A 25325-nucleotide genomic window follows, 5' to 3' on the forward strand; every position below is an offset into this window, starting at 1 on the left:
CTCCTCCAGGCCCCGTCGGGGCACCAGCAGGGCAGAGGCTCCCCAGAACCTCAGGAGTGAGGGTGGCCTGACCCCGTCCCATGTCTTTCCAGCGAGGAGCCAGCGCTGGACCTGACAGGCAAGGTGTACCAGCTGGAGGTGATGCTGAAGCAGCTGCACACGGACCTCCAGAAGGTAAGGTGCTCAGCTGCGGCTCCTGCCCCTCCTGCCCCCGAGGCTCCGGGAGGCCACCCAGCTTCAAATGCAGAGTAGAAGTGACACTGCCCAAGGCTGGTGAGCAGACACACACGGAGGAAGAACAGAGTGGTGTCGCCTTTTGGGGTGCAGTTGGACAGTATCTATCAAGAATAGAATTGTGGCCCTGGCTGGTTTGGCTCAGCGGTTAGAGCGTCGGCCTGCGGTCCGGAGAGACCCGGGTTCGGTTCCCGCTAAGGGCATGTACCTCGGTTGCAGTTTGTCCCCGGCCCTGGTGGGTCGTGCGGGTGGCGACCACTCGATGTGTCCCTTTCACATCGATGTTTCCTTCTCTCTCTCTTCCTCTCTCTCCCTCCCACTCTGTCTGTACAAAAAGTGGAAAAATGTCCTCGGATGAGGATTAAAAAAAGAATAGGATTGTGTACACGCTGACCCCGCAGCTCCCAGCGGGCGGGGCTGCTGGAACCACAGGCAGCCGGCTAGTGATCCCAGAAGGCCCGTGTTTGCTACCATGCATGTGCGTCCAGTACTTAGTGACACACTAAGCAAGCTGCAGAACTGTTGTCTAGAACATCGTACTTAAAAAGTGTTTACTATCCATGGTCAGAGGACCCTCGGAAGGCAGCAGTCTGAATCGTTTGCATCTCCAGGGGGAAAGTGAGGAGACATAAGGGTGGAGGAGACTTGACGGGTCGCTTTATGTACTCTTGGGTACAAGGCGGTGTGTGGTGTGAGTCCGAGCACGGGGTCACAGGGCCCTGCCCAGATCCCACCAGCACTGCATGTGACCGTGGGCAAGGCAGCGCCTCTGGGTGGACATGGTCCTGGAAGCCCGGTGCCCACGTCCTGCCCCCGCTGCGCGCGGCTGGGTTTCCCCGCGTCCTGGGGCGGCCAAGGGGGGAATGAGGTGATGATAATTAGTGTCATTTGTCAGGCCATCACCCCAGGTGAGGCTGTGTTGTGAAATCCCCTCGGGGAACCTCTCAGCCACCCCTTTAGAGTTGAGGCAGCTGGGTCCGAGAGGGATGAAGGGACTGGCCCAGGGTCACTCGGCTGAGCAGACAGGGCCCTCCAGCCCCGCTCCCAGTCACAGCTGAGCCAGGGCCACAGGCCCGGACCTCCGCTGACGCCCGACCCCACCCGCAGGAGAAGCAGGACAAGGCGGTGCTGCAGTCGGAGGTGGCCAGTCTGCGGCAGAACAACCAGCGGCTGCAGGAGGAGTCCCAGGCCGCCAGCGAGCAGCTGCGCAAGTTCGCAGAGATCTTCTGCAGGGAGAAGAAGGAACTCTGAGCTGCAGGGCCGGCCGCCGCCACCTCCCCGCTCTCCTGTCACCTAGCTCAGCCCCTGGCTCGGGCGTGACCAAGATAACCAGCCAGGGCCCCACCGCACTCCCCTTGGACACAGAGACCTGAGGGCTGGGGTCTGCTCGTGGGTCTCAGGCCTCCTTCTGAACTGCTCGCCTCCAGACCCTGCAGGCTGGGCCCAGCCCACACCGCCCCCAGGGGCCCGTCCTCCACCCACCCAGCCTCTCCTAGGACCAAGCCATCGAAGCTGTGGGAAGGACACGGGAGGGCAGAGTGAGTCTCCAGACCCCACAGCTCCAGGAGCTCACCAACAAGTCTCTTCACCACGTGCAAGCGCTGGGGCGTGTGGGGCCCAGCCCCTGCATGAGAAACCAGGTGACAAGGGCCCCTCGCCCCGCCCAGAAGGTCAGGGCCTGTGTGGAGACCGGCCAGGGCTCTCCCTGCGCTCTCGCGAAGCATGGACGTCGTCCCGCCCAGCCCCACGTGTCCAAAACAGCCAGGAGCACTTTCTTGGGGCTTCGGTTACTTCTGGGGGTCCCGGGACGGAGAGGGGACACTCCAGTATCCAGAGGCAACTGCTTTGAGAGGAAAACTGTTTGCACACTGTTTATATAGTTTTTCTATCAGCCCCTCGGCCACCAGAGGCCCTAGACCCCCCGCCCCTCCACCTCCGACAAGCTGCCGCCCACTGGGCCCCGCGGCAGAGCTACCCCAGCCCGGCCCTGACCACGCGCCACGTCCTCTTCCTGGCTGGGGAGAAACAGCCTCATCTCTCTGCTTTTGTTTTCTCCTTGCGAGTCCCCCGGCCCCTCCTGCAGCCCCCGCAGCAGCGGAGACGGGCACCCTCACTGTGCGCCCTGGGGAGCCTTTGCTGCGCGAACCCCACGAGCTGCTCTCTCCAAAGGCAATAAGGGGCAGCTGGCCGGGCAGCGAGCCGGTGCGGTACTAAGCTGTTCACCCAGGAAACAGTTTCTCTTCCTCCTTTGAAAACAAACAAGATATATATATATATATATTTATTTTTTCATGTAGAGTTGCGCCAGAGCACGTCTGTATGGCCACGATCTGTGGATTCCCCCAACCTCACGCTGCGGCTCGAGGCATGTCCCCCATGGGCTGGTGCTCGGCAGGAGGACTAGAGGGACACAGTCCGGGGGGGCTGGCCCGGGTCTTCCCTTCTTGGGAGGCGCCAGACCAGGGGAGTTGGCACAGGCCTGGCAGCCAGAGCCGGGAGGCTCAGTCCTTGTTTGGAGACCTCACCGCCTTCTCTTTGGGGCCAGAAACCTCAGGGTAGGGGGCACTGGGGCCTACCCAGGAGGGAGGGACACCGGGCGTGTCCCCTGCAGTCAGCCCCTGGCCCCTGGCACCGCAGTGCTGTGACCGAGCCTGACACCTGCCCCCTCGCCCGCCGCGGTATGAGACGCGGCTGCAGGCGGGCCTGCTGGGCCCTCACCTGGCCAACTACTGTGATGTCGCCCCTGTTTCCAGATCCTGTTTGGACGGGTTCTCCAAGGCCACCCCCTTCCTCAGACCCCAGCTTGGAGCCCGTGCCTCCCCCTTTAAGTTGTCACCTCATCTTCAGATCATTCTAATCATTTGGGGACCTAATCGTGTACATTGACAAGTGTAAATTATGATTTTTGGTTTTGTTTTCTGTTATTTTTTAAGGATCTCTGTGAAACAAATCTATTTAATTTGAAGCTGGTGTTCTATCTGATGACTAAAGATAGCAAGCGGCGGGTTTTGTTTTTTTTATATGATTTGTTTCATTTGGATTTTTTATTCTTTATTGTCTTTTTTCTATCCCTGTCTTGGGATTTTCTGGCATGTTTCTGGAGGTTTCAAAGGAAATAAATGTTTCATAGAAATGGTTTGTGTGTTCACTAGCGGGGCAGCTGCCTAGAGTCACGAGGAGAGGTGGTCCAGGGCCCCTCTTCCCAGTCACTGTCGCTCCACACCTGCCGCCCTAAGACCAGGCAACACCAGCCCTGCAAACTTCTCCTCAAAACCCAAGTGACAGAAATTCACCACACAGAACGTAAAAGCTCTTAAGTTAAAAAGGGGGAGGTGCTACCTCAGAAGTCACATACTGACGCCTGAAGGCCAGGCCCCGCCCACAGGTGTGTGAGCTCTAGAATTAGTAGTCAACTTTTAAAATCTGGAGATTGGCCCTGGCCAGTGTCGCTCAATGGTTAGAGCATCGGCCTGCACACTGAAGGGTTGTGGGTTGGCTCAGCGGTCAAGGGCATGTACCTGGGTTGCAGGTTTGATTCCCGGGCCCAATCGGGGCGCATGCAGAAGGCAACCAATAGATGCGTCTCTCTCACATCGATGTTCCTCCCTCCCTTCCTCCCTTCCACTCTCTAAAAATCAATGGAAAAAATATCCTCCGGTGAGGATTAATGACGACAAAAAAAAAATCTGGAGATTGAACAAAAAGAAAGCCAGATTTCCAGCTTGGTAAATCTGTCCTTTGCAGCAAGACGCAGAACTAAGGGCCCACCCACGCCTCCTTGGCGAGGCCTCACCCGGGCCACACCCGTCCAGGCACTGGAGCTGGCGGACCCGCACCCCTCCCCCTAGCGGGAGGCTCTGCCTCCCTCTGCCAGGCATTCAGCTGGAGCTTGGGTGGCGAGCACAGTGAGGCGGAGGTGTTGCGGAACGATCCCGACATGCCCCCTGTGACCACCCTGGCCCAGGCCTTCCTCTGGGGACCCTCCTGGCTGGGGCGGGGCCTTGAGCTCCAGCCCTGATCTGCAGCTGAACCCTTGCAGTTTGACCCCGGGATCCTGGTCAAACTGATTTTCCACGTGAAATCCCAAGGTCTGGCCTCGATGTGGATCTGACAGGGCTGGCAGGGTCTCTCGGGGCCCACCCCCCATTTACCTGTCACTGAGTCCTGCGTCTCTGAGCTCAAACCCCATGCTTCTGACTCAGACCCTCCCTTCGCCACCACACACACAAAAACTTTTTCCAAAACGGGCACAGATCCTTTTTCCAGAGGAGGTGGACCAGCTATTTGCACGTCTCCTAAAAATTCTAGAGCGTTCCAGACACTCTCCCTGTGTCTGCCCCTCCTTGAGGCCCCCTCCCCGACTGAGCTGCCCTCCTCCCACCAGGAACCACGGGGCAGCATCTGACACACACTGACCCCGACACCCCACAACCCACCTGCCAGCCCTCGCTCTCCTGACCACTGCCTGCCTTCCCTCACCCCTGCCCCACAGGTGCTCTGTCTCCCTCCCACCCCACTCTGGCTCTTTCTGAATCCCTGCATACCTTTAGCTCTCTCAAGATTGTTCTATTGTCCCCTTAATTCTGTGTTCCCTCCCTCGCAGTCTGGTTATCTCCCTGTGTCCTTGTCCTGAGACCGCCCGTCCCTGGATCCTAACAGTGTCTCCCCCCAACATGCATCTCCGCTCTTTCTCTCTCCTAACAGACGTGCCCTGGTTCTCTGCCCCCCTCGTCGAATCTCTTCTGCTTCCCTCCAAGACCCTGTCCACTTCCTAACGTGTCTATTTTCTATTACTGTTATTTCCTCTCCCACTAGATCCCCATCTCTCTTCTCTTCCCCCGGAACTCCTGCGGCTCTCATCCATCTCTCTCCAGATTGTTCGCTTCCCTCTCCTGCTCTTTTTTCTGATTCTCTAGAAATGTGTGACTCTCGTATCTGTGTCTCTCCTGATCACTCTGTGTCCTGATTCCCTCGCCCCACCTCACCCACATCTCAGCCTCTCTCCTAACATCCCTGTGCCCCTGTCTTGGCCCCTCACAGGGAGTCCCAGGTGACGTCTGGTACTGGGATGTGCTGCTCCGGGCACCCTGCCCTCTGCCCCAGCCCAGGAGGGGCTGACCAGCTTCATCTGTTCATCCCTTCCCTTCCCCCAGCCCAGTTCCCGGCCTCCCTCCTCTCTGCTCACTGCTGCAGCTGCAGCAGTCCGTTGCCAGGGCAACCACAGCTGGCTGGGCTGGAGCCCCCTCCGCCCCATCCCCCCTCTTCTTCTTTCTGCCAAGACCGGGAGGAGGTGGGACAAAGCCAGAGAAAGGCGGGGTGCAGGGGGGAGATGGAGGTAGGGGCCAGCTCCAGCTGTTAACCTCCATTGCTTCTTTCCCAAACGAGGCCCCAGCTCCCCTTCTTGGTGACGCCCCAAACCAGCCTGGAGAAGGAGGTAGTCGTGGCAGAGGGGTCAGGCCCAGTTTAATACACAGAACAAGTTAATTCACAGCAGAGGCAGGCAATAAAGGAGACTCGTGTACAGGGGGGCATGCCTGGATTGGGGGAGACCCCCCAAACCCACAACCTCACCCACTTGCAGTCTCAGTTTCCCTTTTTTTTTAACCAGAACAACAAATACACACAACCACGAGAAACAACCACTGCCCCTCGCTACCCCCAGTATGGCCAGCGAGGAGGGTGGGGGCAGCCCGGCCTGGCCGGGATGGGGCGGATCAGGGCTGGGGGAGGAGGAAAAACTAGTCCTTTGCAGAGTCTGTGCTTCTCATCCCAGCGGGCGCTGGGCAGGGGCCCACCTGCCCCACCACAACACCTGTGGCCTGGCAGGCGGGGTGGGGCTCTCGGAGGGGGCAGGGACAGAGTTCAAAACCATGGTTCACATCATGCAGTATCCACGGTGGGCACCAAGAGGTGGGCTGGGCACCAAGAAGGGACGAGGGTGGACACCACACCCACCTGCCCTGGGCAAGAGGGGGGAATGGTGCCCACCTGGGGGTGGGGAGGTGGGGCAGTTGCAGCTCCACAGCTGGGGGGAGGGGCCGCCAGGCAGGAAGCTGGCAGACTGGTGCCCTGTGGACTTGCTCAGCGGTGCCCCCTCCACCCAGCCAGGCCTTATAGGACTCTTTGTATATATTAATTTCTTTTTTCTTTTCTTTCTTTTTTTTTTTTAACTTTTTGACTTTTTCTGTAGAAAAAGGCTGGGTCCAGGCCCCCGGCAGGCATCCACCACCCCTCGTGCCCGCCCAGAGGCGGGGTATGGCTTTGAGGGGAGCAGAGCCCCTGGTGCCCATTTGCCAAAGGATGGGGAAGGAGGGAGGAGGGGAGAGGAGACCTGCTGGGCCACCAGCCCACAGGGTGAACATTCCACTTGCACAGAGGGGGCGGCCCAGGCCTCTCGGGCTCCCCTCGCCCCTCCCACGGGGGCGTTAAGGATGAGGAGGGAGCAGAGGAGCCCCGAGAGGCCGGTGGGAGGCAGCACCCCAGAGGCCCCGGTGAGCCAGAGCCAGGCCTAGGTGAGGGTGATGTAGGCAGACGCCTTCTCTTTCAGGTGCCGAAGACAGAGGTGACAACTCCAGCTCCCTGTGGGGTGGCCAGAGGACAGGGCCTTAGGCCCAGGTCCGGGAAGGCTGCTCAACCCCTCCCACCCCGAGGGCAGGGTCTTCACCAACAAGAAGACCGCTTTGCAGCCCGCCCACCCCAGCGTGGTGCCCACCTCTTCTCTCACCTTCCGGGGGCTCCGCCATGGGGGGGCTCAGGCAGTACATGTGGTAACCCCGATCGCAGTCATCACAAAACAGCAGCTGGTCCTGGGGGGTGAGACCCGCCCAGCTGGCACCCTGGGGGCACGGGCACCAGAAACCAGGGTGGGGGGCTGGGGCCGGGGCCAGTCAGGGGTGCTGGGGGAGGTGGGCCCTTTCACAAGAAAGGGCTCCCGAGTCCTCCGCGCCACGGAGTCTTGGCCAAGCCCTGCTTGGCTGAGCAAACGCCCTGAGCGTGTCAGTGTGCGGGTGGCTTTCTCAGATTTTGTGGAACACTTAAAACAACGCTGAGATGGGCCGCCACCAGCTCCGGAAACAGTGACACGGGTGCGGGGCCCAGCTGTACACGTCCCTAGCTGGCTGACCTTGGGCAAGTTCTTTCCCGTCTCTGTGAAGTGGGAACACGAGCACCTACCTCGGAGGGTGGTTGGGAGGAGTCAGAGAGATGAAGAGTATTAAGTGCCGGGCTCAATGAATGGCCACTAACAATGATAATAATACAGGTTACTAGTGGTCACCAGGGAGGGGGCTCAGGGGAAGGCGCGGGCCCACGGGCAAAGGCAGAGGTGCCAGGTGGGGAGGCCGCCGCGGCCGGGCGGGCGGGCGGGGCACTCACATCGTTCTCCGAGGTGCCGCACAGGCTGCAGGACTTGCACTCGATGCACTGCCAGCGGTAGGTCCGCACGGCCGCCGTCATGTTCACCGTGAACTGTAAACACGAGGGGTGTCCTGGGGGCCGAGGGGCAGGGGTGCGGTTAGGGGTCATCGTGCCCCTGGTAACTACTGAGCCGAGGGAAGAAATGCTTCAGCCCTTACCCCTGGCTCATGAGGCCGATGAGCTTCTGGGGTCCGCAGCCTGACCCCACCCTGCCCAGGGGGCCGGGCAACCTACTGCCAGCAGCCACGGGGGCCACCAGTCTCCTACTCGACCACCATGGCAACCACACTCGGCTCCCCAGAACACCATGGCAACCGCATTCCATTACCCACAGTGCTGTGGCAACCACTTCCTACCACCCACAACTCTGGGCAGCCACATTCTGCTAACCACTGTGCGGAGGGAACCACAGAGCGTGGCCGTCACGTCCTCCAGACACAATGCCATGGCAACCACCGCTCACAGCGGGTGGAGGGGCCCCGGGGTTCCCTGCACCTCCGCCCATCACAGGATACCCCAGCAATGAAACTGTTAATGGCAACACTGTGCAATGCCAATCCGCCTGTCACCCCACTCCAGCGCCGTGACTACTACACCCGATTGCCATGACAATCATATTACCCTGCCCATAATACCATGACAACCACAATTCATTACCCACTGGCTGAGGCAACCACCGTCTGTTCCCCACAAGCCCACCATGGGAAACCACAGCTATTAACCACGACGCCAGGGCAAGCGCCCGCTACCCACAGTGCCCCGGCCGTGGCAGCCGTTCCTCCCGATCACAGCCCACCACCCACGTGCCTTGGCGACCAGCGTTCACCACTCCCCACCAGGCTCAGCACATGTCACTACCTGCGACGCCAACACAACCACATCCCGTTATTCCCACAGCCTCCCTGACCCCACTCAGTTTCCCACAATCCTCAGCAGTGGCGTCAGCCCCCCCAGCTCCGGTTCTCCTCCTCAGTGCCCATGGGACGCTCTGGTGCCCCCGAAGTCCTCACTCTTCTGCCCCCCATCCTCCGGATATGGACTCCGGGAGTCCTCTCCGCCCCGGGCCCCAGAAACCTCAGCGGGGGCGTCACCTGATCGCCCACAGTCAGCACAGGAGATGAGGTCTTCGGGACACCCCGTCTTCTTGGAGCCACCCAGGCAGAAGTCACAGTAGCCGTTGGGGATGACGGTGCCGTCAGGCCCCTTTTTGGCTGAAAGGCAGGAGGCGGGGTTGGCGTGGGCAGGCAGGGCCCCCGGGAGAGGCTGCTGAAGGAGGGCAGAGGGAGGCGTCCCTACCTGTGTGTTTCCTCTGCGCATCAGGGACCCAGGCCAATTCCTTGTAAAACTCTGGGGGGTTTGGGGGGGACAGAGAGAGGGACTCTCACCATAGGCAAGGCTCCACCCTGCCCCCAGCCTCAGCCCCAGGGATGCACCCCTCGGTCTGGGCTTGGGGGAGGTGGGGAGAGAGAGTAGCTATCCTGAGTTGTGGCCAGAGAAAAAGAGACTCGGGGAACCCAAATAATTCTCATCAGGGTCCCCCCATCTCTTTGTTGTCAAGTGACCTGTCCTCTTTATCAGGTAAAAACTTGACAAATACAGCTTCAGGAAGAGTCCCCTGCCTCCCCCACACGCCCACTTCTATCAGGCAGCCACCCCCAACTGAGCCCCAACTAGGTAAGAACCGGGTCGATACTACTGGCCAATCTGCTGTGAAACGTTCAGAAGGAAAATTCCAAACAGATGCCTGGGTGAGCAGTGGGGTAGGATAAAGAGACTGTCCTCTCCCACCAAGGGACGGGCGTGAAGATGGTTTCCGCACTGACAGAGCCTCCCTCAGGCCCTCCCCCACCCCTCAGCTGTCGAGGTTGGCATGGGATTGGCACGGGCGGTCACCAAGGGCTCCCAGGCCACAGACCCTGCGCTTCCGCCAAAGCTTAGCAGAGAAGGGAGAAAGGGAGGCAGGGACAGAGGGGAGTCATCTATCACCCCCCTCCCCAAGCTCTAATTGAAACAATAAATCAGACCCAGAAATATTATGGCCGAGAGAGAGGGAGAGGGGGAGAGAGAGAGAGAGAGAGAGAGAGAGAGAGAGAGATGGTTGGTTGCCATGGCAACCCCAGAGCCAGCTTCCCCATGGTCTGTGGGGGGAGGGGACCACTGAGCTGGAGATTTTCCAGAAATGTCTAACATGCCCCCTCCCTCCCAGGCTCCTAGCCCCCATTCCTAGGGCCCCTCACAGCCCACAGCCCGCCTGCCTGCTCACGTTTATGGTTGTTTTTCCGGTGGAAGGGCAGGGCGTGGCGCTCGGCGTTCTCCTCCCCCTCCTCCTCAGCCAGGTGGGTGTGGGTGTAGTGGTAGCTGAGCCCTGGCCGGTTCTTATACCGTTTCCCACAGACTGGAGAGGGGAGCGAGCAGGGAGGGCCCGTCAGGCCTCCCAGCCCATGGCACCTCCATTCTGGGCTCTGGGATCACACCTCCCCCTCTGCCAGAGGCCTGAGCATCCTCCCGCCAGGGTCCCGAACAGGAGGGGGGCCAGGAAGGGACAGGTCACTGGGCCCCACTCTCTCTCTCTCTCTCTCCCTCTCTTCAGGACTCACTATCACAGACATACGGCTTGTCTCGGTCCTCCAGGCAAGCGGTGTCCTGACGTTTCCGGAGACCCCCGATGCCGTACGCCTGGGGGAAGAGTCGGAGTGAGGGGCCAAGAAAGGGAGGCAACTGAAAGAGCTTTCATCTCCTGGGCCTGAACACTGAATCGCCGCTTCCTAACAGTGGGCTTTCGGTCATTCAACGCCCCTGAGGTTCCGCCCCTGAGGTTCCGTTTCCTCTGTATCTGGGCCTCAGATATGGAGATAGTTCTAGCCCACCTTACGATCTCTGTTTGCAGATGGTTTAATATAGCGGAGCCTCCGCCTCCTCGTCTGTGAAATGGGTATAAGACCCCCCTAGCTGTTCTGAGGGTTAAATGAGGCCAAACTGGGGCAGGTCTGATCACCTTGCCTGCTTAGTAAATGGGGTGTGCTTCGAGGGGAGGGGTGACGGGGAGATACCTTTCCTTTGGCCCTGTTTTTCCTCCTGGGAATGTCATCCTCCAAGTCTTCCACCTCGAGATCATGCGGAAACTCCAGCAGCTGCTGTTTCTGGGCAGGAGAAGGGAGAGTTAAGAGAATGGAGAGCATTGGCCTGCTTTGGGGGTTCTGTGCAGAGCCGGAGATTGGGGTGACAGGACAATTCTGGGGGTCTTCTAAAGAGATGAGGTGTGGAGGACGAAGACCTAAGATGCCAGAGGCCCTTGGGAGCGGGGGGGGGGGGGGGCACTTCAGAGCAGGAAGTAATGTGCGGGGGCAGGAGGAAGGGCGGGGAGCTGAGGCCCAGGAGCGGAGGCCCCGGGAGCAGAGGCCCCGGGGGTGGTCCTACCTGGCAGTCCATAATGGCCTCCTCCTCCTTCAGCTCAATCTTCTTCTCCCCTGTCTCTGCACACAGGAGAGCCTCGAGGACAGGCCCTTCGGGGAGGCCACCCTCCTTCTTCAGGGGTGCCTCACAGTCTGGGGACAAGGCCACGGGTGGGTGAAGTGGGGAAGTTGTCCCTGGGGCTCCTCAAACTGCTCACTGAGGGAGGGAGAGGGGGGCTCTCCCACTCTCAACCAGCAGCAGAACGAAGGTGCACCACACCCTGAGAAGGGAGCTCAGACCCTCAGATTCTGCAGGACACACTCAGCAGGAGACATGGCCAGACCCTTGGATAGACTAGATACATGGAGGAGACCCCAGCCAGCCCCTCCCTCACACCTAGACAAATACAGAGAGATACACAGTCAAAAGGACGCACGGGCATACACGGGAGAGAGACAGACAGATCATCTTAGACAGCCAGACAAAGGAAGAGATATACCCAGACACTCAGGTGCACCCAGACACGTGAGGGAGACACATGCAGACCCTTGGATACACACAGACACTCAGAAAGAGACCGTTAGACCACCAGACACAGCCAGACCCTATCATACGCCTGGACACACATGGGAGAGAGAGACACCCAGGGAGAATCACTCAGACGGAAACACATGGACAATACAGACAGTCCCTCTGAGGCTGTCAGACACACCTGGGAAGACAGCCAGGTGGACACCTGCACCTAATACACCTGGACCCACACAGACCCTTGGATACACTTGGATGGGGAAGAGAAACAGCCAGTGACACATTTAAGTGATAAGGCCAGACATTCTGGTGGACCAACACACATGGGCAGAAACATACCTAATACACCAGATACTGAGAGCGAGCCTCCCACACATTCCAAACACATGGGCGCTCAACCAAAGAGGCAACCGGACACGATGATATACCACACCAGACACCCTGATATACCACACACACACACACAGAAATAAACCTAATACACTTGGGAGCACCTGGAGAGAGATGCAGATACACTCCACTCCACTTAGCTACACTCCACTACAAATGGCAAAAGTTGCAACCAGACGCTCTGACGCATCCAGACATACTCAGGCACCCACAGCAAGACAGAGCCAGACGCTCTAACACATCCCAGCTCACAAGGGAAGATACACAAAGGCTGAATACACCTCGACTCACACAGCAGGTACCACTCTGCTCTCAGGCACACCTGCGCCCAGGTGGTAGCTACCACTCAGAGCTCAGTCACTCCGGGAAAACGAGATCTGGACTGCACCCAGGCACACACGGAGACCAGCCAGCCACTCGGACACAGGATAGGAGGGAGGCCAGGCGAAGGCTCGGACACACACTGGCATGCCACACACTGAGCGCGCCGGGGACTGCAGGGAGCCAGCCCAGGTACAAACAGCCCCACCCACCGATCTTGTACTCGCAGGGCCGGAGTCTGGGGTCCTCCAGGATGTTGAGTCTCCGTTTCTTTCTCCAACAGCGGGCGGGGTATGTGTAGATCTGTCCTGGAGCCAAACCTGGAGTGAAATGGGCAGTGAGACCTCGGCGGCGAGGCCGCCGCCCCGCCCCACCCCGCCCCCGCCCTCCCGGGGCGGGTACCCGGCCCGCGGTGGGTCTTTTCCATCCAGATGTAGCAGTTGTTCTGGGCCACGCCGGTCTGCGAGTCGAGGAAGGGCAGGCGCAGGCTGCGCTCGGCGCACAGGCGCGCGTTGTAGCTGCGGCAGTGCTCGATGGCCTCGCGGTAGAAGTCCTCGCCTAGGCTGCGGGGCGCGGGCGGGCGGCTGTCAGCAAGGGCGGGCGCGCCAGGTCGCCCAGCATCCCTCCCCAAGCCCGCCCGGCGGGAATGGGTGAGCAGACTCCTCCGACCTCACCTCTCCCCTCCTGTCGCTCCTGGACTCAGGAGCCCCCCGCCTGGGACTCAAGCAGGCCTCTAGCCAACGAGTAGATATACACAATATAGAAACAAACAAAAAATACACAGGGCCCCGTCCATACGTGCACTTATCCAAACACACAACACAAACAAATCACACACAGTCACACCAATTCACACACAAAGAGAGACATATCCCAAGACTCACAAAGAGGAAACAGAAATCTCACATATGTGCATATACACATATCTACTGAAAAATAAATATCCCAAGTCACACCGTGTAGAAACAGATCACACACATATCCGTGCACAAATATGCATCACCTATCCAGACACACAACATAAACAAATCACCCACACAAGGACACACAACAAGCAAACAGATCAGACACACCACACATACACACATATATACAACCGTTGAAAGAAGGAATGTTAAAGCAAACTACCCACATATGCACTTACACACAGGTCCAAAGACACAACACAAATCACACACATACTATACAAAGAAATCATACAGAATCACCCAGGATACACACACATTCACAAAGATATACAATATAGAAACCAACATCTAAAATACCACATATTCAAACACACAAAGACACATACATATAGAACATAGATATATCTACCCACATTCACACAAAAATGGACACATAGATACATGCATACCTACATATCCAAAGACACACAACACAAATGATACACAGTTTCAAGGGACATTTACACACTCAAAGACCTAAATATCCAAAGATACCCAGTGTAGAATAAAATAAACAAAACACATGTCCACACACATATCCCCCCAAAAACAGAACACAAACAAGTGACACACACTCCAGACCCCAAGACAAAGGTTGAGGGGGCTTCACCCAAGTTTACCAAGGTCCCTGCACCCCACGGCCATTTCGCCCTCTCCCCTACCCGGGGGTCGCAGGGCCGGACATGACCCCTGCCCCAAGAGGGCTCGAAGAGGACTCCGAGTTCCCCACACCCTCCGCTTTTCCAGGAGCAGTGCGTCGGACCCCGTTCTTGCCAGAGACCCATAGTCACACACTCGCACCCCCGCGCAGCCGGGCCCACGGTGACAGCCCCCCAGACACCCCATCGGCCCCACCCCCAGTCCACACACACACACACACACACACCCGCGCAGACCCGCCCGCGCGCCCTCCCCCACGGCCGCATCACCTCAGGGGGCCGGGGATGACCGTGGCCATCTTGCTCCCCGGGTCCTGCCCCCAGCAGGTCCCCGCGGGTCGGTCCTCCTAGCGCTCGGGCGGGCGGGGAGGCCGCCCATCCATTCATTCCCGGGGGGCGGGAGCACGGGGGCCACAGCCAATCAGGGCAGCGGGGCGGGCCCACCCCTGCCATGCTGGGAGTCGTAGTCCAGGCCTGGGTGTTGGCGGGACCCCGCGGGGAAGGAGGTGCAGAGGTGGGGCCCAGGCGGCACGCAGCCACTCACACATGCTCACTCAAACACACATCTGGTCTCACGGGCGTACACTCACGCACACCTGGACTCGCACACACACACGGCCGTTTACACACAAATTCACACGTACACTCGCTGCCTCCCACGTAGACTCATGCACACTCCACTCCCACACCCCACATACTCACACACATTTACACTCACACATACTTCAGTGCCAGGAGACTCAGAGACACCGTACAGGTGCCGACGCAAACGTCCCACCAACACTGCCGCCCGCAGGCAGACGGAGGCTCACCGATACCGCCCCCTCCCCACCCACACTCTCCAGTCCCCCTCGCTCCAGAGAACCCTGCCCGTCCGGTCCCACCCGGGGCTGTCACTCTCACAGTGACCCCGCCCAACCTGCTCAACCCCTTTGCGGGCCTGACAGTGGCAGTGCTAGTTAGGCGCTGTAGCCACACCTCTTAGGTTCAAATCCTGGCTCTGCCACTCGTGGCCAAGTGACCTTGGGCAATGATTTATTCTTTCTGGGCCTCAGTTTCCTCATCAGGGTGGTGCCTCATTGTATTGTTGTGAGCATTAAGTGAGTAACTAAATAAAGTGTTTTATTTATTTATTTATCCTCACCTGAGGACATTTTTTGCATGTACCTTGAGGGAGAGGAGGAAGAGAGAGAGAGAGAGAGAAACATCAACGTGAGAGAGACACATCGAGTGGCTGCCATCCACATGACCCCAACCAAGGCCGGGGACAAACTGCAACCAAGGTATGTGTCCTTAGCGGGAACCGAACCGGAGGCTCTCTGGTCCGCGGACTGATGCACTAACTGCTGAACCAAACCAGGGCTAAATAAAGTGTTTTAAAAGGTACCGGGCAGGTAGTATGTGCTCAGTAAATTCATTCATACCACAAAGAAGATTTGATATGTACTAAGATGTAAAATGGTAATATTATTACTATTATTAGAAATAATAATGCCTGGCACATAGTAAATGCTCAATAAATATTTGTCGAATGAATGAATAAATATACTGAACACCCACCAGGTGCCCGACACAGTTCTAAGTGCTTTACAGGGATTAATTCATTTGCTCCTCACAATAACCCTCATTTATTACGCCCATTTTCCGAATGCGGACAGGGAGGTGAAGTTAGATGCCCTCTAGTCCTGGAGGCTGTGTGAAGGTACAACTGAGGGAAGGATTCACTCACCCAGACTTATGTGTCCCCAAGTGGGCCTTATCAGCACCTTCTCTCTCCCACTGTCACCCACAATGACTCTATCCTAAGAGGTCCCCAGAGAGTGACTCACCTGATCACACACACTTAGTCTCTCCATGCACACACCCACAGCCCTCCTAGTCCAAACTTTGTGTCAGGTTTGAGCAGCCCATGGATGAAAACACCCGTCAACGTCCTGTCCACCAGGGGGCTCTCCAGCAGACAGAGAAGGCTTACTAGCCTTCACCTCTTTTGTTACTCGATGCCCTCACCTCCCCTGGTGAGAGAGACCCTCGCAGGCCTCCCATCCCATGGTCACTTCTACACACACACCTCTAGTCTTAAACCCCTTCCACAAACTCTCCCCATCTGCTCCAGGTAAGGCCTTGAGGGAGGGGTCTCTGCTTCACATCTGGCCCAGAGGTGTGACAAGGGGAGTAAGTCCGAGATGCTGGCAGCACCACACTCACTCTGGCCTCTTGGCCCTATGGTGGCCATTCCATATGTCCATATGTCCATATGCCTCCAACCTGTCAACTCAGCTCAGAAGCTGCCCTTGCCGCCTTCCTCTGTAACCTGCCACCACCCTCACACCCTCTGACATTTACTCCCTGCACCTTTAGCCTCAGAAACCCTGCTTTGCTCCTCCCCCATCCCAGAACTCTCCACTCGATTTGATCAATTTGGAGCCTTAATGTAGACACCTCATCTCCTCCAGGAGGCCCTTGTCTGCCAGCACCTTCAGACCCACAGGAACAACCGGAGAGGGGCCTCCCCCCTTTTCTTACTCCTTGTCCCTTTCACCGACCCCTCTCCCACACTTAAACTCCCAGTTCTTCCTCCTGCCTAAACAATCCTCCTATTCCCACCCATGGGTGCTCTTTGGAAAACTGGACCACAAATGAAATCAATATTGATACTACTACTAATCACTACATTTAGTCAGGGCCAGGCTCTGTATGTGCACTAAAGATCAAACAGCTTCCTGAGGTAATAAGAACTGTGGGTTCCCAATCCACAGATAGAAACACTGAGGCCGGGGGAGGGGGGAACTAATGGCTCAAGCTGGGGTTTGAACGCAGGCAGTCAGAACTGGAGGCTGCATGCTCCAGCTTCCCACTCCCAAGGAGATCTGACTTGCTCATTCTTTCAGGAGTCCCTCCCCTCACCCCTGCACAACCCTTGGAAGGTGAGAGCCAGAGGGTGCTGGCTCTCCCACCCCAGTGCTGACTCTGGCCTCCAGGTCCCCGCAGTGGGCTGCCCCACATACCCTCCTACAGGTCTGGGCAGGGTCAGAGTGAGGCGGCCTGGATGTCTGCCTATAGATCATCCAAAGGCACAGGAACCCGGTCCCAGCCAGTTGGAGGGTATCTCACAGGGGAGACGTCTATCTGTGTGTACGACTTAGAATGAGAAGGAAGCTGAAAGGAGTCCCCATCACACACCCTCTCGCACTGACCGAGCCCACACCCGCCCTCCCAGCCTTCTTTTGCTCACCGCGAAGCCACACGTGTCGGCGCGTGCCCACGAGCCCCCGCCCACCACCTCTCCCAACTTCTCCCCGCCAGAAACCAGAAGCACCTGGGGGCCTTAGGTCCAGCCACCCAGCACAGCACTTGGGGTGGGGGCACTCCTGGGCCCCTCCCCTCTCCTCACCCCCCAGCACAAGACGCTCGAGGTCTACGCAGAGAGCGCAAAGGGTTGGGGGAAGGTTGAGGGAGGTAACCCCGGCCCCTTTGTGCAGCGCCGCGGGCGCTCGCCCTCGGTCTCCTCCCCTAGGCCCGGAAGGAGGGGGAGGGGAGTGCGCGCTCGCCCGCAGGGGAGAGAGGACGCGAGCGGCCGCGCGCCTGTCACTCGGAGCCCGCAGTCACCGCCTGGGAAAGGGGGTGGGGAGCGCTGGGACCTAGGAGTCCAGGTTCCCGACGAGGGAGAGAGGTGGAGAGATCGAGGATGGCAAGGAGAGGGGAGGTATGGGAAGCTGCTAGGCGCGAACCCACACCTCCTGGTTCCCAGACATGGGCCCTGGAGGGAGCTAAGGCGCGGTGGAGGGACGCGGACAGGGAGAAAGGGAGGGGATTCTCGGAGAGGAGGGCGCTCCCAGAACCCTCTCCGGAGGCATCCTGTGCCCAAGAGGATGGGAAATGCCCGCCTTAGATGTGTATGGGCGAGGAGAGGGAGGAATCTCACGATCTAAGCCGACCGGGGCATCAGGGCTTCTAGGTACTGAAGACCCAGAAGTAAAAAAGGGAGACGGATCTAACCGGGAACCTCCGAAATCTCAGCTCCCACATTCCGGCCGCGTGGGCCGAAAAAGAAAGGGAAAAAGAGAGAAAGGTGCTTTGATGAAAGGGAAAAGGGTGGTGGAGACTCTGGAAACTGAGATCTGGATTAGGCGTGCGTACTCCCGACCCCATGTCGGGGCAGGCCAGGCGCCCCCAGAGACACGGGGGAGGAGAAATGAAGGAGGAGGAAGGGGAAACCCCTACCCCCACTCTGGGTGGGGAAAGGGCCTCCGCCACCCCCCAACCCGCGCCACATTCCTTCACTGACAGCGACAAAGAAGGGGCGCCCCCGCGACCCTGAAGGGGCTCCCAACCCCCACCCCGGGGGCGACATGGGATGGTGGGCCCCCCAGGGGGCATGGAAGGTGAGCTGGGGACCCCCCATTCAACTACCATCCGCGCACTGCATCCCCCTCCCCAGCGAGGGCGGGGGAAGGGCGGGGAGTATGGAGGGACGTGGACGGCGGGGACACTCACGACTTGAGCGGGTTCTGAATGGCGGTGGCCATGGCCCGCTCGGCTGGGCCGCCTCCGGCCCGGGGCGCCGCTGCCGCCGCGCGCGGGCCCAGCCCGGCCTGCGCCGCCCGCTCTGCCGCCCAGCGCGCTACGATTTCATTCATTCTTGGGGCTGCGGCGCGAGCGGAGCGGGGCGGGCCTGGGGCGGGTCTCGACCAATCCCCGCGCCTCCCGGCGCACGACGGGACGTGGAGTCTAGGGGCGCGTGGCGGCGCCCGAATGTGCCCTGACCGGACTACACATCCCAGGGGGCGTCGGGAGGACCGCGCACCCATTGGCCGCTGGGGATACAGGGTGGGGCTGGGCTCTCCCCACAGCATCCTTCCCTCCTCCCTGGGGTGCTCCAGCTGGGGCTGGCTGTCCTCACCGCGGGCGAGAGAGCAGGTGGTCCCCGGTTTCTGGCCCTCCCCAGGGTATGCGGACGACCGCAGGCTCTGCTGTGGATTCTCGTCTATGCCTGCTTGTCTGGGTGTCTCTTCTGTGTAAGCCAACCTGTGAACAAGCATGGGGTTAATCAATACCTTTGTTCATGTATTAAGTACCTGCTATGTGTCAAGCACTCTTCTAGGCACTTGGAAATACGTGTGACCAAAGTCGTTGCCCTCAAGGAGCTGACCTTCTAGTCAGGATACACAGATGAGCCTGGCCAGTGTGGCTCAGTGGTTGAGCGTGGACCCATGCACCAGGAGGTCGCCGATTTGATTTTCGGTCAGGGCACATGCCCAGGTTGTGGGCCTGATCCCCAGTGAGGAGTATGCAGGAGGCAGCCAGTCGATGTTCTCTCTCATCGATGTTTCTATCTTTCTCTCCTTCTCCCTTCCTCTCTCTAAAATCAATAAAGAGCCCTGGCCGGTTTGCCTCAGCGGCTGGAGCATCGGCCTGCGGTCCAGAGAGAACCGGGTTCAGTTCCCGCTAAGGGCATGTGCCTCAGTTGCAGATTGTCCCTAGCCCTGGTTGGGTCATGTGGGTGGCAACCACTCGATGTGTCCCTTTCATGTCGATGTCTCTCTCTCTCTCTCTCTCTCTCTCTCTTGGGTGAGGATAAAAAAAAATTAAAATCAGTAAAGAAGCCCTGGCCGGTTTAGCTCAGCGGTTAGAGCGTCCGCCTGTGGTCCGGAGAGACCCGGGTTCGGTTCCCGCTAAGGGCACGTACCTCGGTTGCAGTTTGTCCCCGGCCCTGGTTGGTCGTGCGGGTGGCAGCCACTCGATGTGTCCCTTTCACATCGATGTTTCCCTCTCTCTCTCTCTTCCTCTCTCTCCCTCCCACTCTATCTATACAAAAAATGGAAAAATGTCCTCAGGTGAGGATAAAAAAAAAAAAAAAAATCAGTAAAGAAAAAAATTTTAAAGAAAAGAAAAACAAATGATAAACAAAACAATAGATAAGATCATTTTAGAGAGTGATGAGTGCTATAAAGAAAGGGGTGGCATGCCCAGCCGGTGTGGCTCAGTGGACTGAGCATCATCCCATGCATGGACCGAGTGGCCCTGGTTTGATTCCCAGTCAGGGCACATACCTGGGTTGTGAGCTTGATCCGAGGTAGGGGGCATGTAGGAGGCAGCTGGTCGATGTTTCTTTCTCACATCAATATTTCTCTCTCTCTCTCTCTCTTCCTGTCCCTCTAAAAAATCAATAAAACACACACACACACATATATATATATATATATATATATATATATATATATTTTATCCTCACCCAAGGACATTTTTGCACTTATCTTCAAATAAAGCGGGAGAGAAAGAGTGGGGAAAGAGAGAGAAAAATTGATGTGAGAGACACATCGACTGGTTGCCACTCACACGATCCCAACTGGGGCCGGGGACAAACTGCAACCGAGGTACGTGCCCTTAACAGGAACTGAACCCGGGACTCTGGTCCACAGGCCGACGCTCTAACCTCTGAGCCAAACCGGCCAGGGCTAACATATTTTTTTTTTAAAAAAAGAAAGAAAGGCCCTGGCTGGTTTGGCTCAGCGGTTAGAGCGTCCGCCTGCGGTCCAGAGAGACCCGGGTTCGGTTCCCGCTAAGGGCACGTACCTCAGTTGCAGTTTGTCCTGGTTGGGTCGTGTGGGTGGCAGCCACTCGATGTGTCCCTTTCATGTCGATTTTTCTCTTTCTCTCTCTCCCTCCCACTCTATCTGAAAGAAGATAGAGTTAAGCTCTCTGACTTAACACCTCCAATGACTTCTTTTATATATATATATATATATATATATATATAAAAGTGTCCTCGGGTGAGGATAAAAAAAAAAAGAAGAAAGAAAAAAGGGGTGGCTGCTCTAAGGAGGTGACATTTAAGCTGAGACCTGAGACATTGCCAGCCACGCACTATAAGGGGAAGGGGAACACACTTGGCACGTTCAATGACCAATAAGAAAGCTAGTGTAGCCCTGGCCAGTTTGGCTCAGCGGTTAGAGCGTCCACCTGCGGTCCGGAGAGACCCGGGTTCGGTTCCCGCTGGGGGCATGTACCTCGGTTGCAGTTTGTCCCCGGCCCTGGTTGGTTGTGCGGGTGGCAGCCGCTCGGTGTGTCCCTTTCACGTCGATGTTTCCCTCTCTCTCTCTTCCTCTCTCTCCCTCCCACTCTATCTGTACAAAAAATGGAAAAGTGTCCTCGGGCGAGGATTAAAAAAAAAAATAAAAAAAAAAAAAAAAAGAAAGCTAGTGTAACTGGAGCAGTGAGTGCGGGGGGTGACAAGGTTGGGGAGAGAGCAAGGACCCAGATCATGTAGGGCCTTGTAGGCCATTATAAAGAAAATGATTTTGTTCTAAGTGCAATCAATCATCTTTGACTCTCCTCCTCTTTCACACACACACACCAAGCCATCAGCAAATCCTGTTATCGCTACATTCACAAATAAACCAGGACCCACGCACACTTCTCTTCACAGCCTCCTGCCCACCACTGCCTCCCACTGGGACAGCCCTCCAGCAGCCAGAGTGGACTATCTAAAACATGGGGCACACACTGCTCTCTGGTTTGACACCTCCAATGACTTCTTTCACAATTAGAATAAAATGCAAAGCCCTCACTGTGCCCTCATGGCCTTTCTGCCTGGCCTGTGTGGCTCTGTGGTTGAGCATCTTCCCATGAACTGAGAGATCCCAGTTTGATTCCCGGTCAGGGCACATGCCTGGGTTGCAGGCTCCATCCCCAGTAGGGGGCGTGCAGGAGGCAGCCGATCAATGTTTCTCACACACACAGGGAGGTTTCTATCTCTTTCTCTAAAAAATCAATAAAAAACATGTTACAAAATAAATAAATAAAATCAAAACTTTTTTTTTAAAAGCTTTTCTAGATCCCACCCCTCAAACCCCATCACACATTTCTGACCTCATCTCCTTCCTTCTTTCCCATGGCTTACTTTGCTTCAGCCACGCTGGCCTCCTCTCTGTCCCTGGGACATCCTATCCAGCTTCAGCCTCAGGAACTTGCACCTGCTACTTTCTCTGCCAGAATGCTCCTCCCCATACACCTGCAGGGCTCCATGCCTCTCCTCACTCAGGGTAATGAAATGTTACCTCCTCAGAGACAGCCTCAGCTAAAATAGCACGCCCCCATAATTCCCTGTCCTCTTCAACGCTTTATTTTTCTTCCCACACTCATCATAGTTTGTTATGACATCATAGAGCTATTTAGTTATTTCATTTAGTGTCTGTCTCCAGCCATAAGAATATCAGCACTCATGAGGACAGGGACTGCCGTTCCATCCACTGCTGTCTCCCAGAACCTAGAAACGGGCCTGAAAAATAGCAGGTGCTCAGTAATTATTTGTTGAATAAGTAAATGAATCAATTAATCATTATGTTCGGTGTCTCTCTGCACTGTCCAGATCGGAGGCATGCAACCAGCAAGAGCAAGATGGGCTCCAGGCTGTGCCCATCCCCCACGCGGACACCTCCACAACCTGAAGGGGGTGGGTGGGGCTGTATTAAGGAAATCTTCCCAGAAGAGGGTGTGGAGCTAAAAGGCAAAGAAGAAGGGAGAGATTAACAGGCACATTCACTGCCTTGTAGGGTATGATGGTCCCCAGCCCTCTGCAGATATGCTGGGGACACAGCAGTGATGCATCTGAAGGCTCCGCCCCAGGCTCCACCTTAAACTCTTGGCCCAGGGAGGTAACAGACCCATTACCCCACAATAGCCAAGAGTGGGGGAAATCAAGGCAGAGGAGTCAGGGCTGGGACAGGGAGGCTCCTGGCCCAACCTGGGGTGCCAAGGGGGGCTTCTGGGAGGAGATTTCAGAGGAGTCATTTTTTTTTTTATGAATTTTTATTTATTTTTTTTGTTACAGATATTTTACCTTTTTACCCCATTGGCACCCCCCCACCCCACCCCCCCTCCACCCTGTCCACGGCTTAGTTGTCCATGTCCATTGGTCATGCATACATGCATATAAGTTCTGTGGTTTATCTCTTCCCACCCCCCCACCCCCCACCCCCTCTTCTGAGGGATGTCAGTCTGTGCCCTACTTCCATGTGTCTGGGTCTACTGTATTCCTCAGACTGTTATGTTCATTATATTCCGTATATAAGTGAGATCATGTGGTATTTGTCTTTTTCTGCTTGGCTTCTTTCACTTAGGATAATACTTTCCAGGTTCCCTCCATGTCGTCTCAAAGGATAAGAGATCTTTCTTTCTTACCGCTGCATAGTACTCCATTGTGTATATGTACCACAGCTTTTTTATCCATTCGTCTACTGATGGACACTTGGGCTGTTTCCAGATCTTAGCTATTGTAAATAGTGCTGCTATGAACATGGGGGTACATATATTCTTCCTGATTGGTGTTTCAGGCTTCTTAGGGTATATTCCCAGCAGTGGGATCACTGGGTCAAATGGAAGTTCAATTTTTAATTTTTTGAGGTAGCACCATATTGTTTTCCATAGCGGCTGCACCAGTCTGCATTCCCACCAGCAGTGTATTAGAGTCCCCTTTTCTCCACACCCTCGCCAACACTTGTTGTTTGATGATTTGTTGATGGCAGCCATTCTGACAGGTGTGAGGTGATACCTCATTGTTGTTTTAATTTGCATCTTTCTGATGATTAGTGATGTTGAGCATTTCTTCATATGTCTTTTGGCCATTTGTATGTCCTGTTTGGAGAGGTGTCTATTCAGCTCAGAGGAGTCTTTTTGGGTCCTGACCCCCTACCTCTCCAGACACAGGGCAAGACCCAGTTCTGACCTGATCTCCCGACACTCAAATAGTGATCCAGGAAGTCCCAACCTTTGGACATCTAACCCTGGAATCCAAGGATTTGGCCACTAGAGGGCAGGGTGGCCTCAATCTTTATCTTGAATCCTGACTCAGAAGGGACATTGGTCCCTGGGGCCAGCAAGTGGAGACACTACCCCCCCACCCCCCGTGTTTGATCCTCAGACCCTGCCCAGGGCGTGGTCACCAAGGTCTGACTCCCTCCCCAGCAAAGGTCCCTGTGGCTCACTGGCAGACCCTCCATCCTAGACCCCTGGGGCCTTTGAGAAAGACACTATCACTAAGCCCACAGCACCCTCTCCTCCCCATAAGCTTCAGAGCACACAGCCCTCCCCTAAGTGCCCTTGGGATATTCAGACCCAACCTTCAGAAGTCTCCTCCCCAGCGGGGAAAACAGGCACAGAACATGAGGCTGGGGTCACACAACGCCAGGGCAATGGCAATAACGGTTAATAATAATAACAGTACAGCCCTGGCCAGTTTGGTTCAGCGGTTAGAGCGTCGGCCTGCGGTCCAGAGAGACCCGGGTTCGGTTCCCACTAAGGGCACGTACCTCGGTTGCAGTTTGTCCCCGGCCCTGGTTGGGGTCGTGTGGGTGGCAACCACTTGATGTGTCTCTCTCACATCGATGTTTCTCTCTCTTCCCCCCTCTCTCCCTCCCTCTCTATCTGAAAATAAATCTGATGAGGATAAAAAATAATAATAATAATAACAGTACATCAGGTCCTGCTGCTTCGGCTCTTCCTGTGCCAGGACCTGTGCTGGTCGGGATGTGGAACCTGTGGGAGCAGACAAGGGGACTGGGGCTCAGAGGGCGATACCCTCGCCGGGAGCCCCCACCGGTCCGCGCAGGCAGAGCTGGGATCTGAACTGGGGTCTGACTGGGAGGCTAACACCTCGGGCCCTCCCTGTGCTACCCTGAGGGCGGGCGGGGGGGGGGGGCGGGGGGAGGGAGAGGTTGCTGACAACCTGTGGCCGAATCCTCTTACGCCTTCTGTGAAAATGTCATCCCTGCCCACTCACCCCAGCCCCAGTCCTAGGGATTTAAGGTCTCCGAAGCCAGATCCCAGAATCATTCCTTAAACCCCCGGGGCCTTTCTAATGACCAAGGCCTGAGAGTCCCTGGGTTAGTGTTCGGGGACAAAGAAAGAAAGAAGAAACAAAATGCGGTTGAAGGGAAGACTCTCAAGCTCTGGGGTGGGGTGGGGGTGGGGTGCTCATCCTGGGTTGATCAGAGGCCATAAAGCCAATGGTGGGGTGTGGGCTCCACCACCGACTTCCCGCGTCCCCTGTGGCCCTGCTGGAACTTCCCGAACTTTTCCAGGACTTCGGTATTCTCATCTGTTAAATGGGAATGATGGTTACACCTCCCAGTTTCACGGTGAGCTTGTAGAAGGTACCTGGCACATGTCAGCACACAGTAGATATTATCTGTGGTCATAAATTCCTGTGGCTGAGGGCTTACCATACATAATGTCAACAGCCCGGAGGGACCGCAGTGTCATCCCCAGAGAAGTGCAGCCTCTGGCTGGAGCTCACGGATAAAGGGAGCAGGTACCGGTGTGGTCACCACGCACTCTGCCCCACACCTCACACCCCTGTGGCCCTCACATCAGTCCTGAGCCGGGGCGGCGGGGCGGCCATGCTAAGGTCAGACGCAGCAGCAGGGCTAGCCTCCCG

At 56.7% G+C, this 25325-nt stretch overlaps 2 protein-coding genes across 7 annotated transcripts in view; one reads left to right on the top strand and one right to left on the bottom strand.

Moving 5' to 3' along the window:
• SIPA1L3 (signal induced proliferation associated 1 like 3) overlaps positions 1-3281 on the top strand; it is a 225288-nt gene extending 222007 nt beyond the window's left edge. For both annotated transcript variants that reach the window (XM_036274268.1, XM_036274267.1), the window contains 2 exons: positions 93-174; positions 1342-3281. In XM_036274268.1, the coding sequence (XP_036130161.1) occupies positions 93-174; positions 1342-1485 (226 nt within the window). In that variant the 3' untranslated portion in view covers positions 1486-3281. The remainder of the gene's footprint in view (positions 1-92; positions 175-1341) is intronic.
• Positions 3282-5672: 2391 nt separating this feature from the next.
• Positions 5673-18522, bottom strand: DPF1 (double PHD fingers 1). 5 transcript variants are annotated; one of them, XM_036274586.1, is made up of 12 exons: positions 18386-18522; positions 12685-12840; positions 12495-12602; positions 11068-11195; positions 10701-10790; positions 10248-10326; positions 9914-10045; positions 8947-8997; positions 8742-8861; positions 7609-7721; positions 6959-7040; positions 5673-6813 (listed from the first exon to the last, which is right to left on the bottom strand). In XM_036274586.1, exons 2-12 carry the CDS (start codon positions 12707-12709, stop codon positions 6743-6745), a joined length of 999 nt encoding a protein of 332 aa, XP_036130479.1. In that variant the 5' UTR covers positions 12710-12840; positions 18386-18522; the 3' UTR covers positions 5673-6742. The 5 variants fall into 5 exon arrangements, with proteins under 5 accessions (XP_036130479.1, XP_036130476.1, XP_036130477.1 ...); XM_036274583.1 differs by having other exon boundaries at positions 12685-12845; positions 18386-18516; XM_036274584.1 differs by lacking the exon at positions 18386-18522 and adding an exon at positions 14159-14266 and having other exon boundaries at positions 12685-12845.
• Between the last annotated feature and the right edge of the window lie 6803 nt (positions 18523-25325).

Source organism: Molossus molossus, unplaced genomic scaffold, assembly GCF_014108415.1.
Source record: "Molossus molossus isolate mMolMol1 unplaced genomic scaffold, mMolMol1.p scaffold_m16_p_21, whole genome shotgun sequence".
NCBI lineage: Eukaryota > Metazoa > Chordata > Mammalia > Chiroptera > Molossidae > Molossus > Molossus molossus.

Bases quoted from the DNA above. Each gene is read 5' to 3' on its own strand.
- DPF1 (XM_036274581.1), bottom strand. From the start codon at position 14,187: ATGGCCACGGTCATCCCCGGCCCCCTGAG. The intron at 11,196-12,494 runs GTGGGTGGGGCT...CCTTGTCCCCAG, and splicing joins GCCCTGCGAGTACAAGATCG to ACTGTGAGGCACCCCTGAAG. The intron at 10,327-10,700 runs GTATCTCCCCGT...CTCTTCCCCCAG, and splicing joins AAAACAGGGCCAAAGGAAAG to GCGTACGGCATCGGGGGTCT.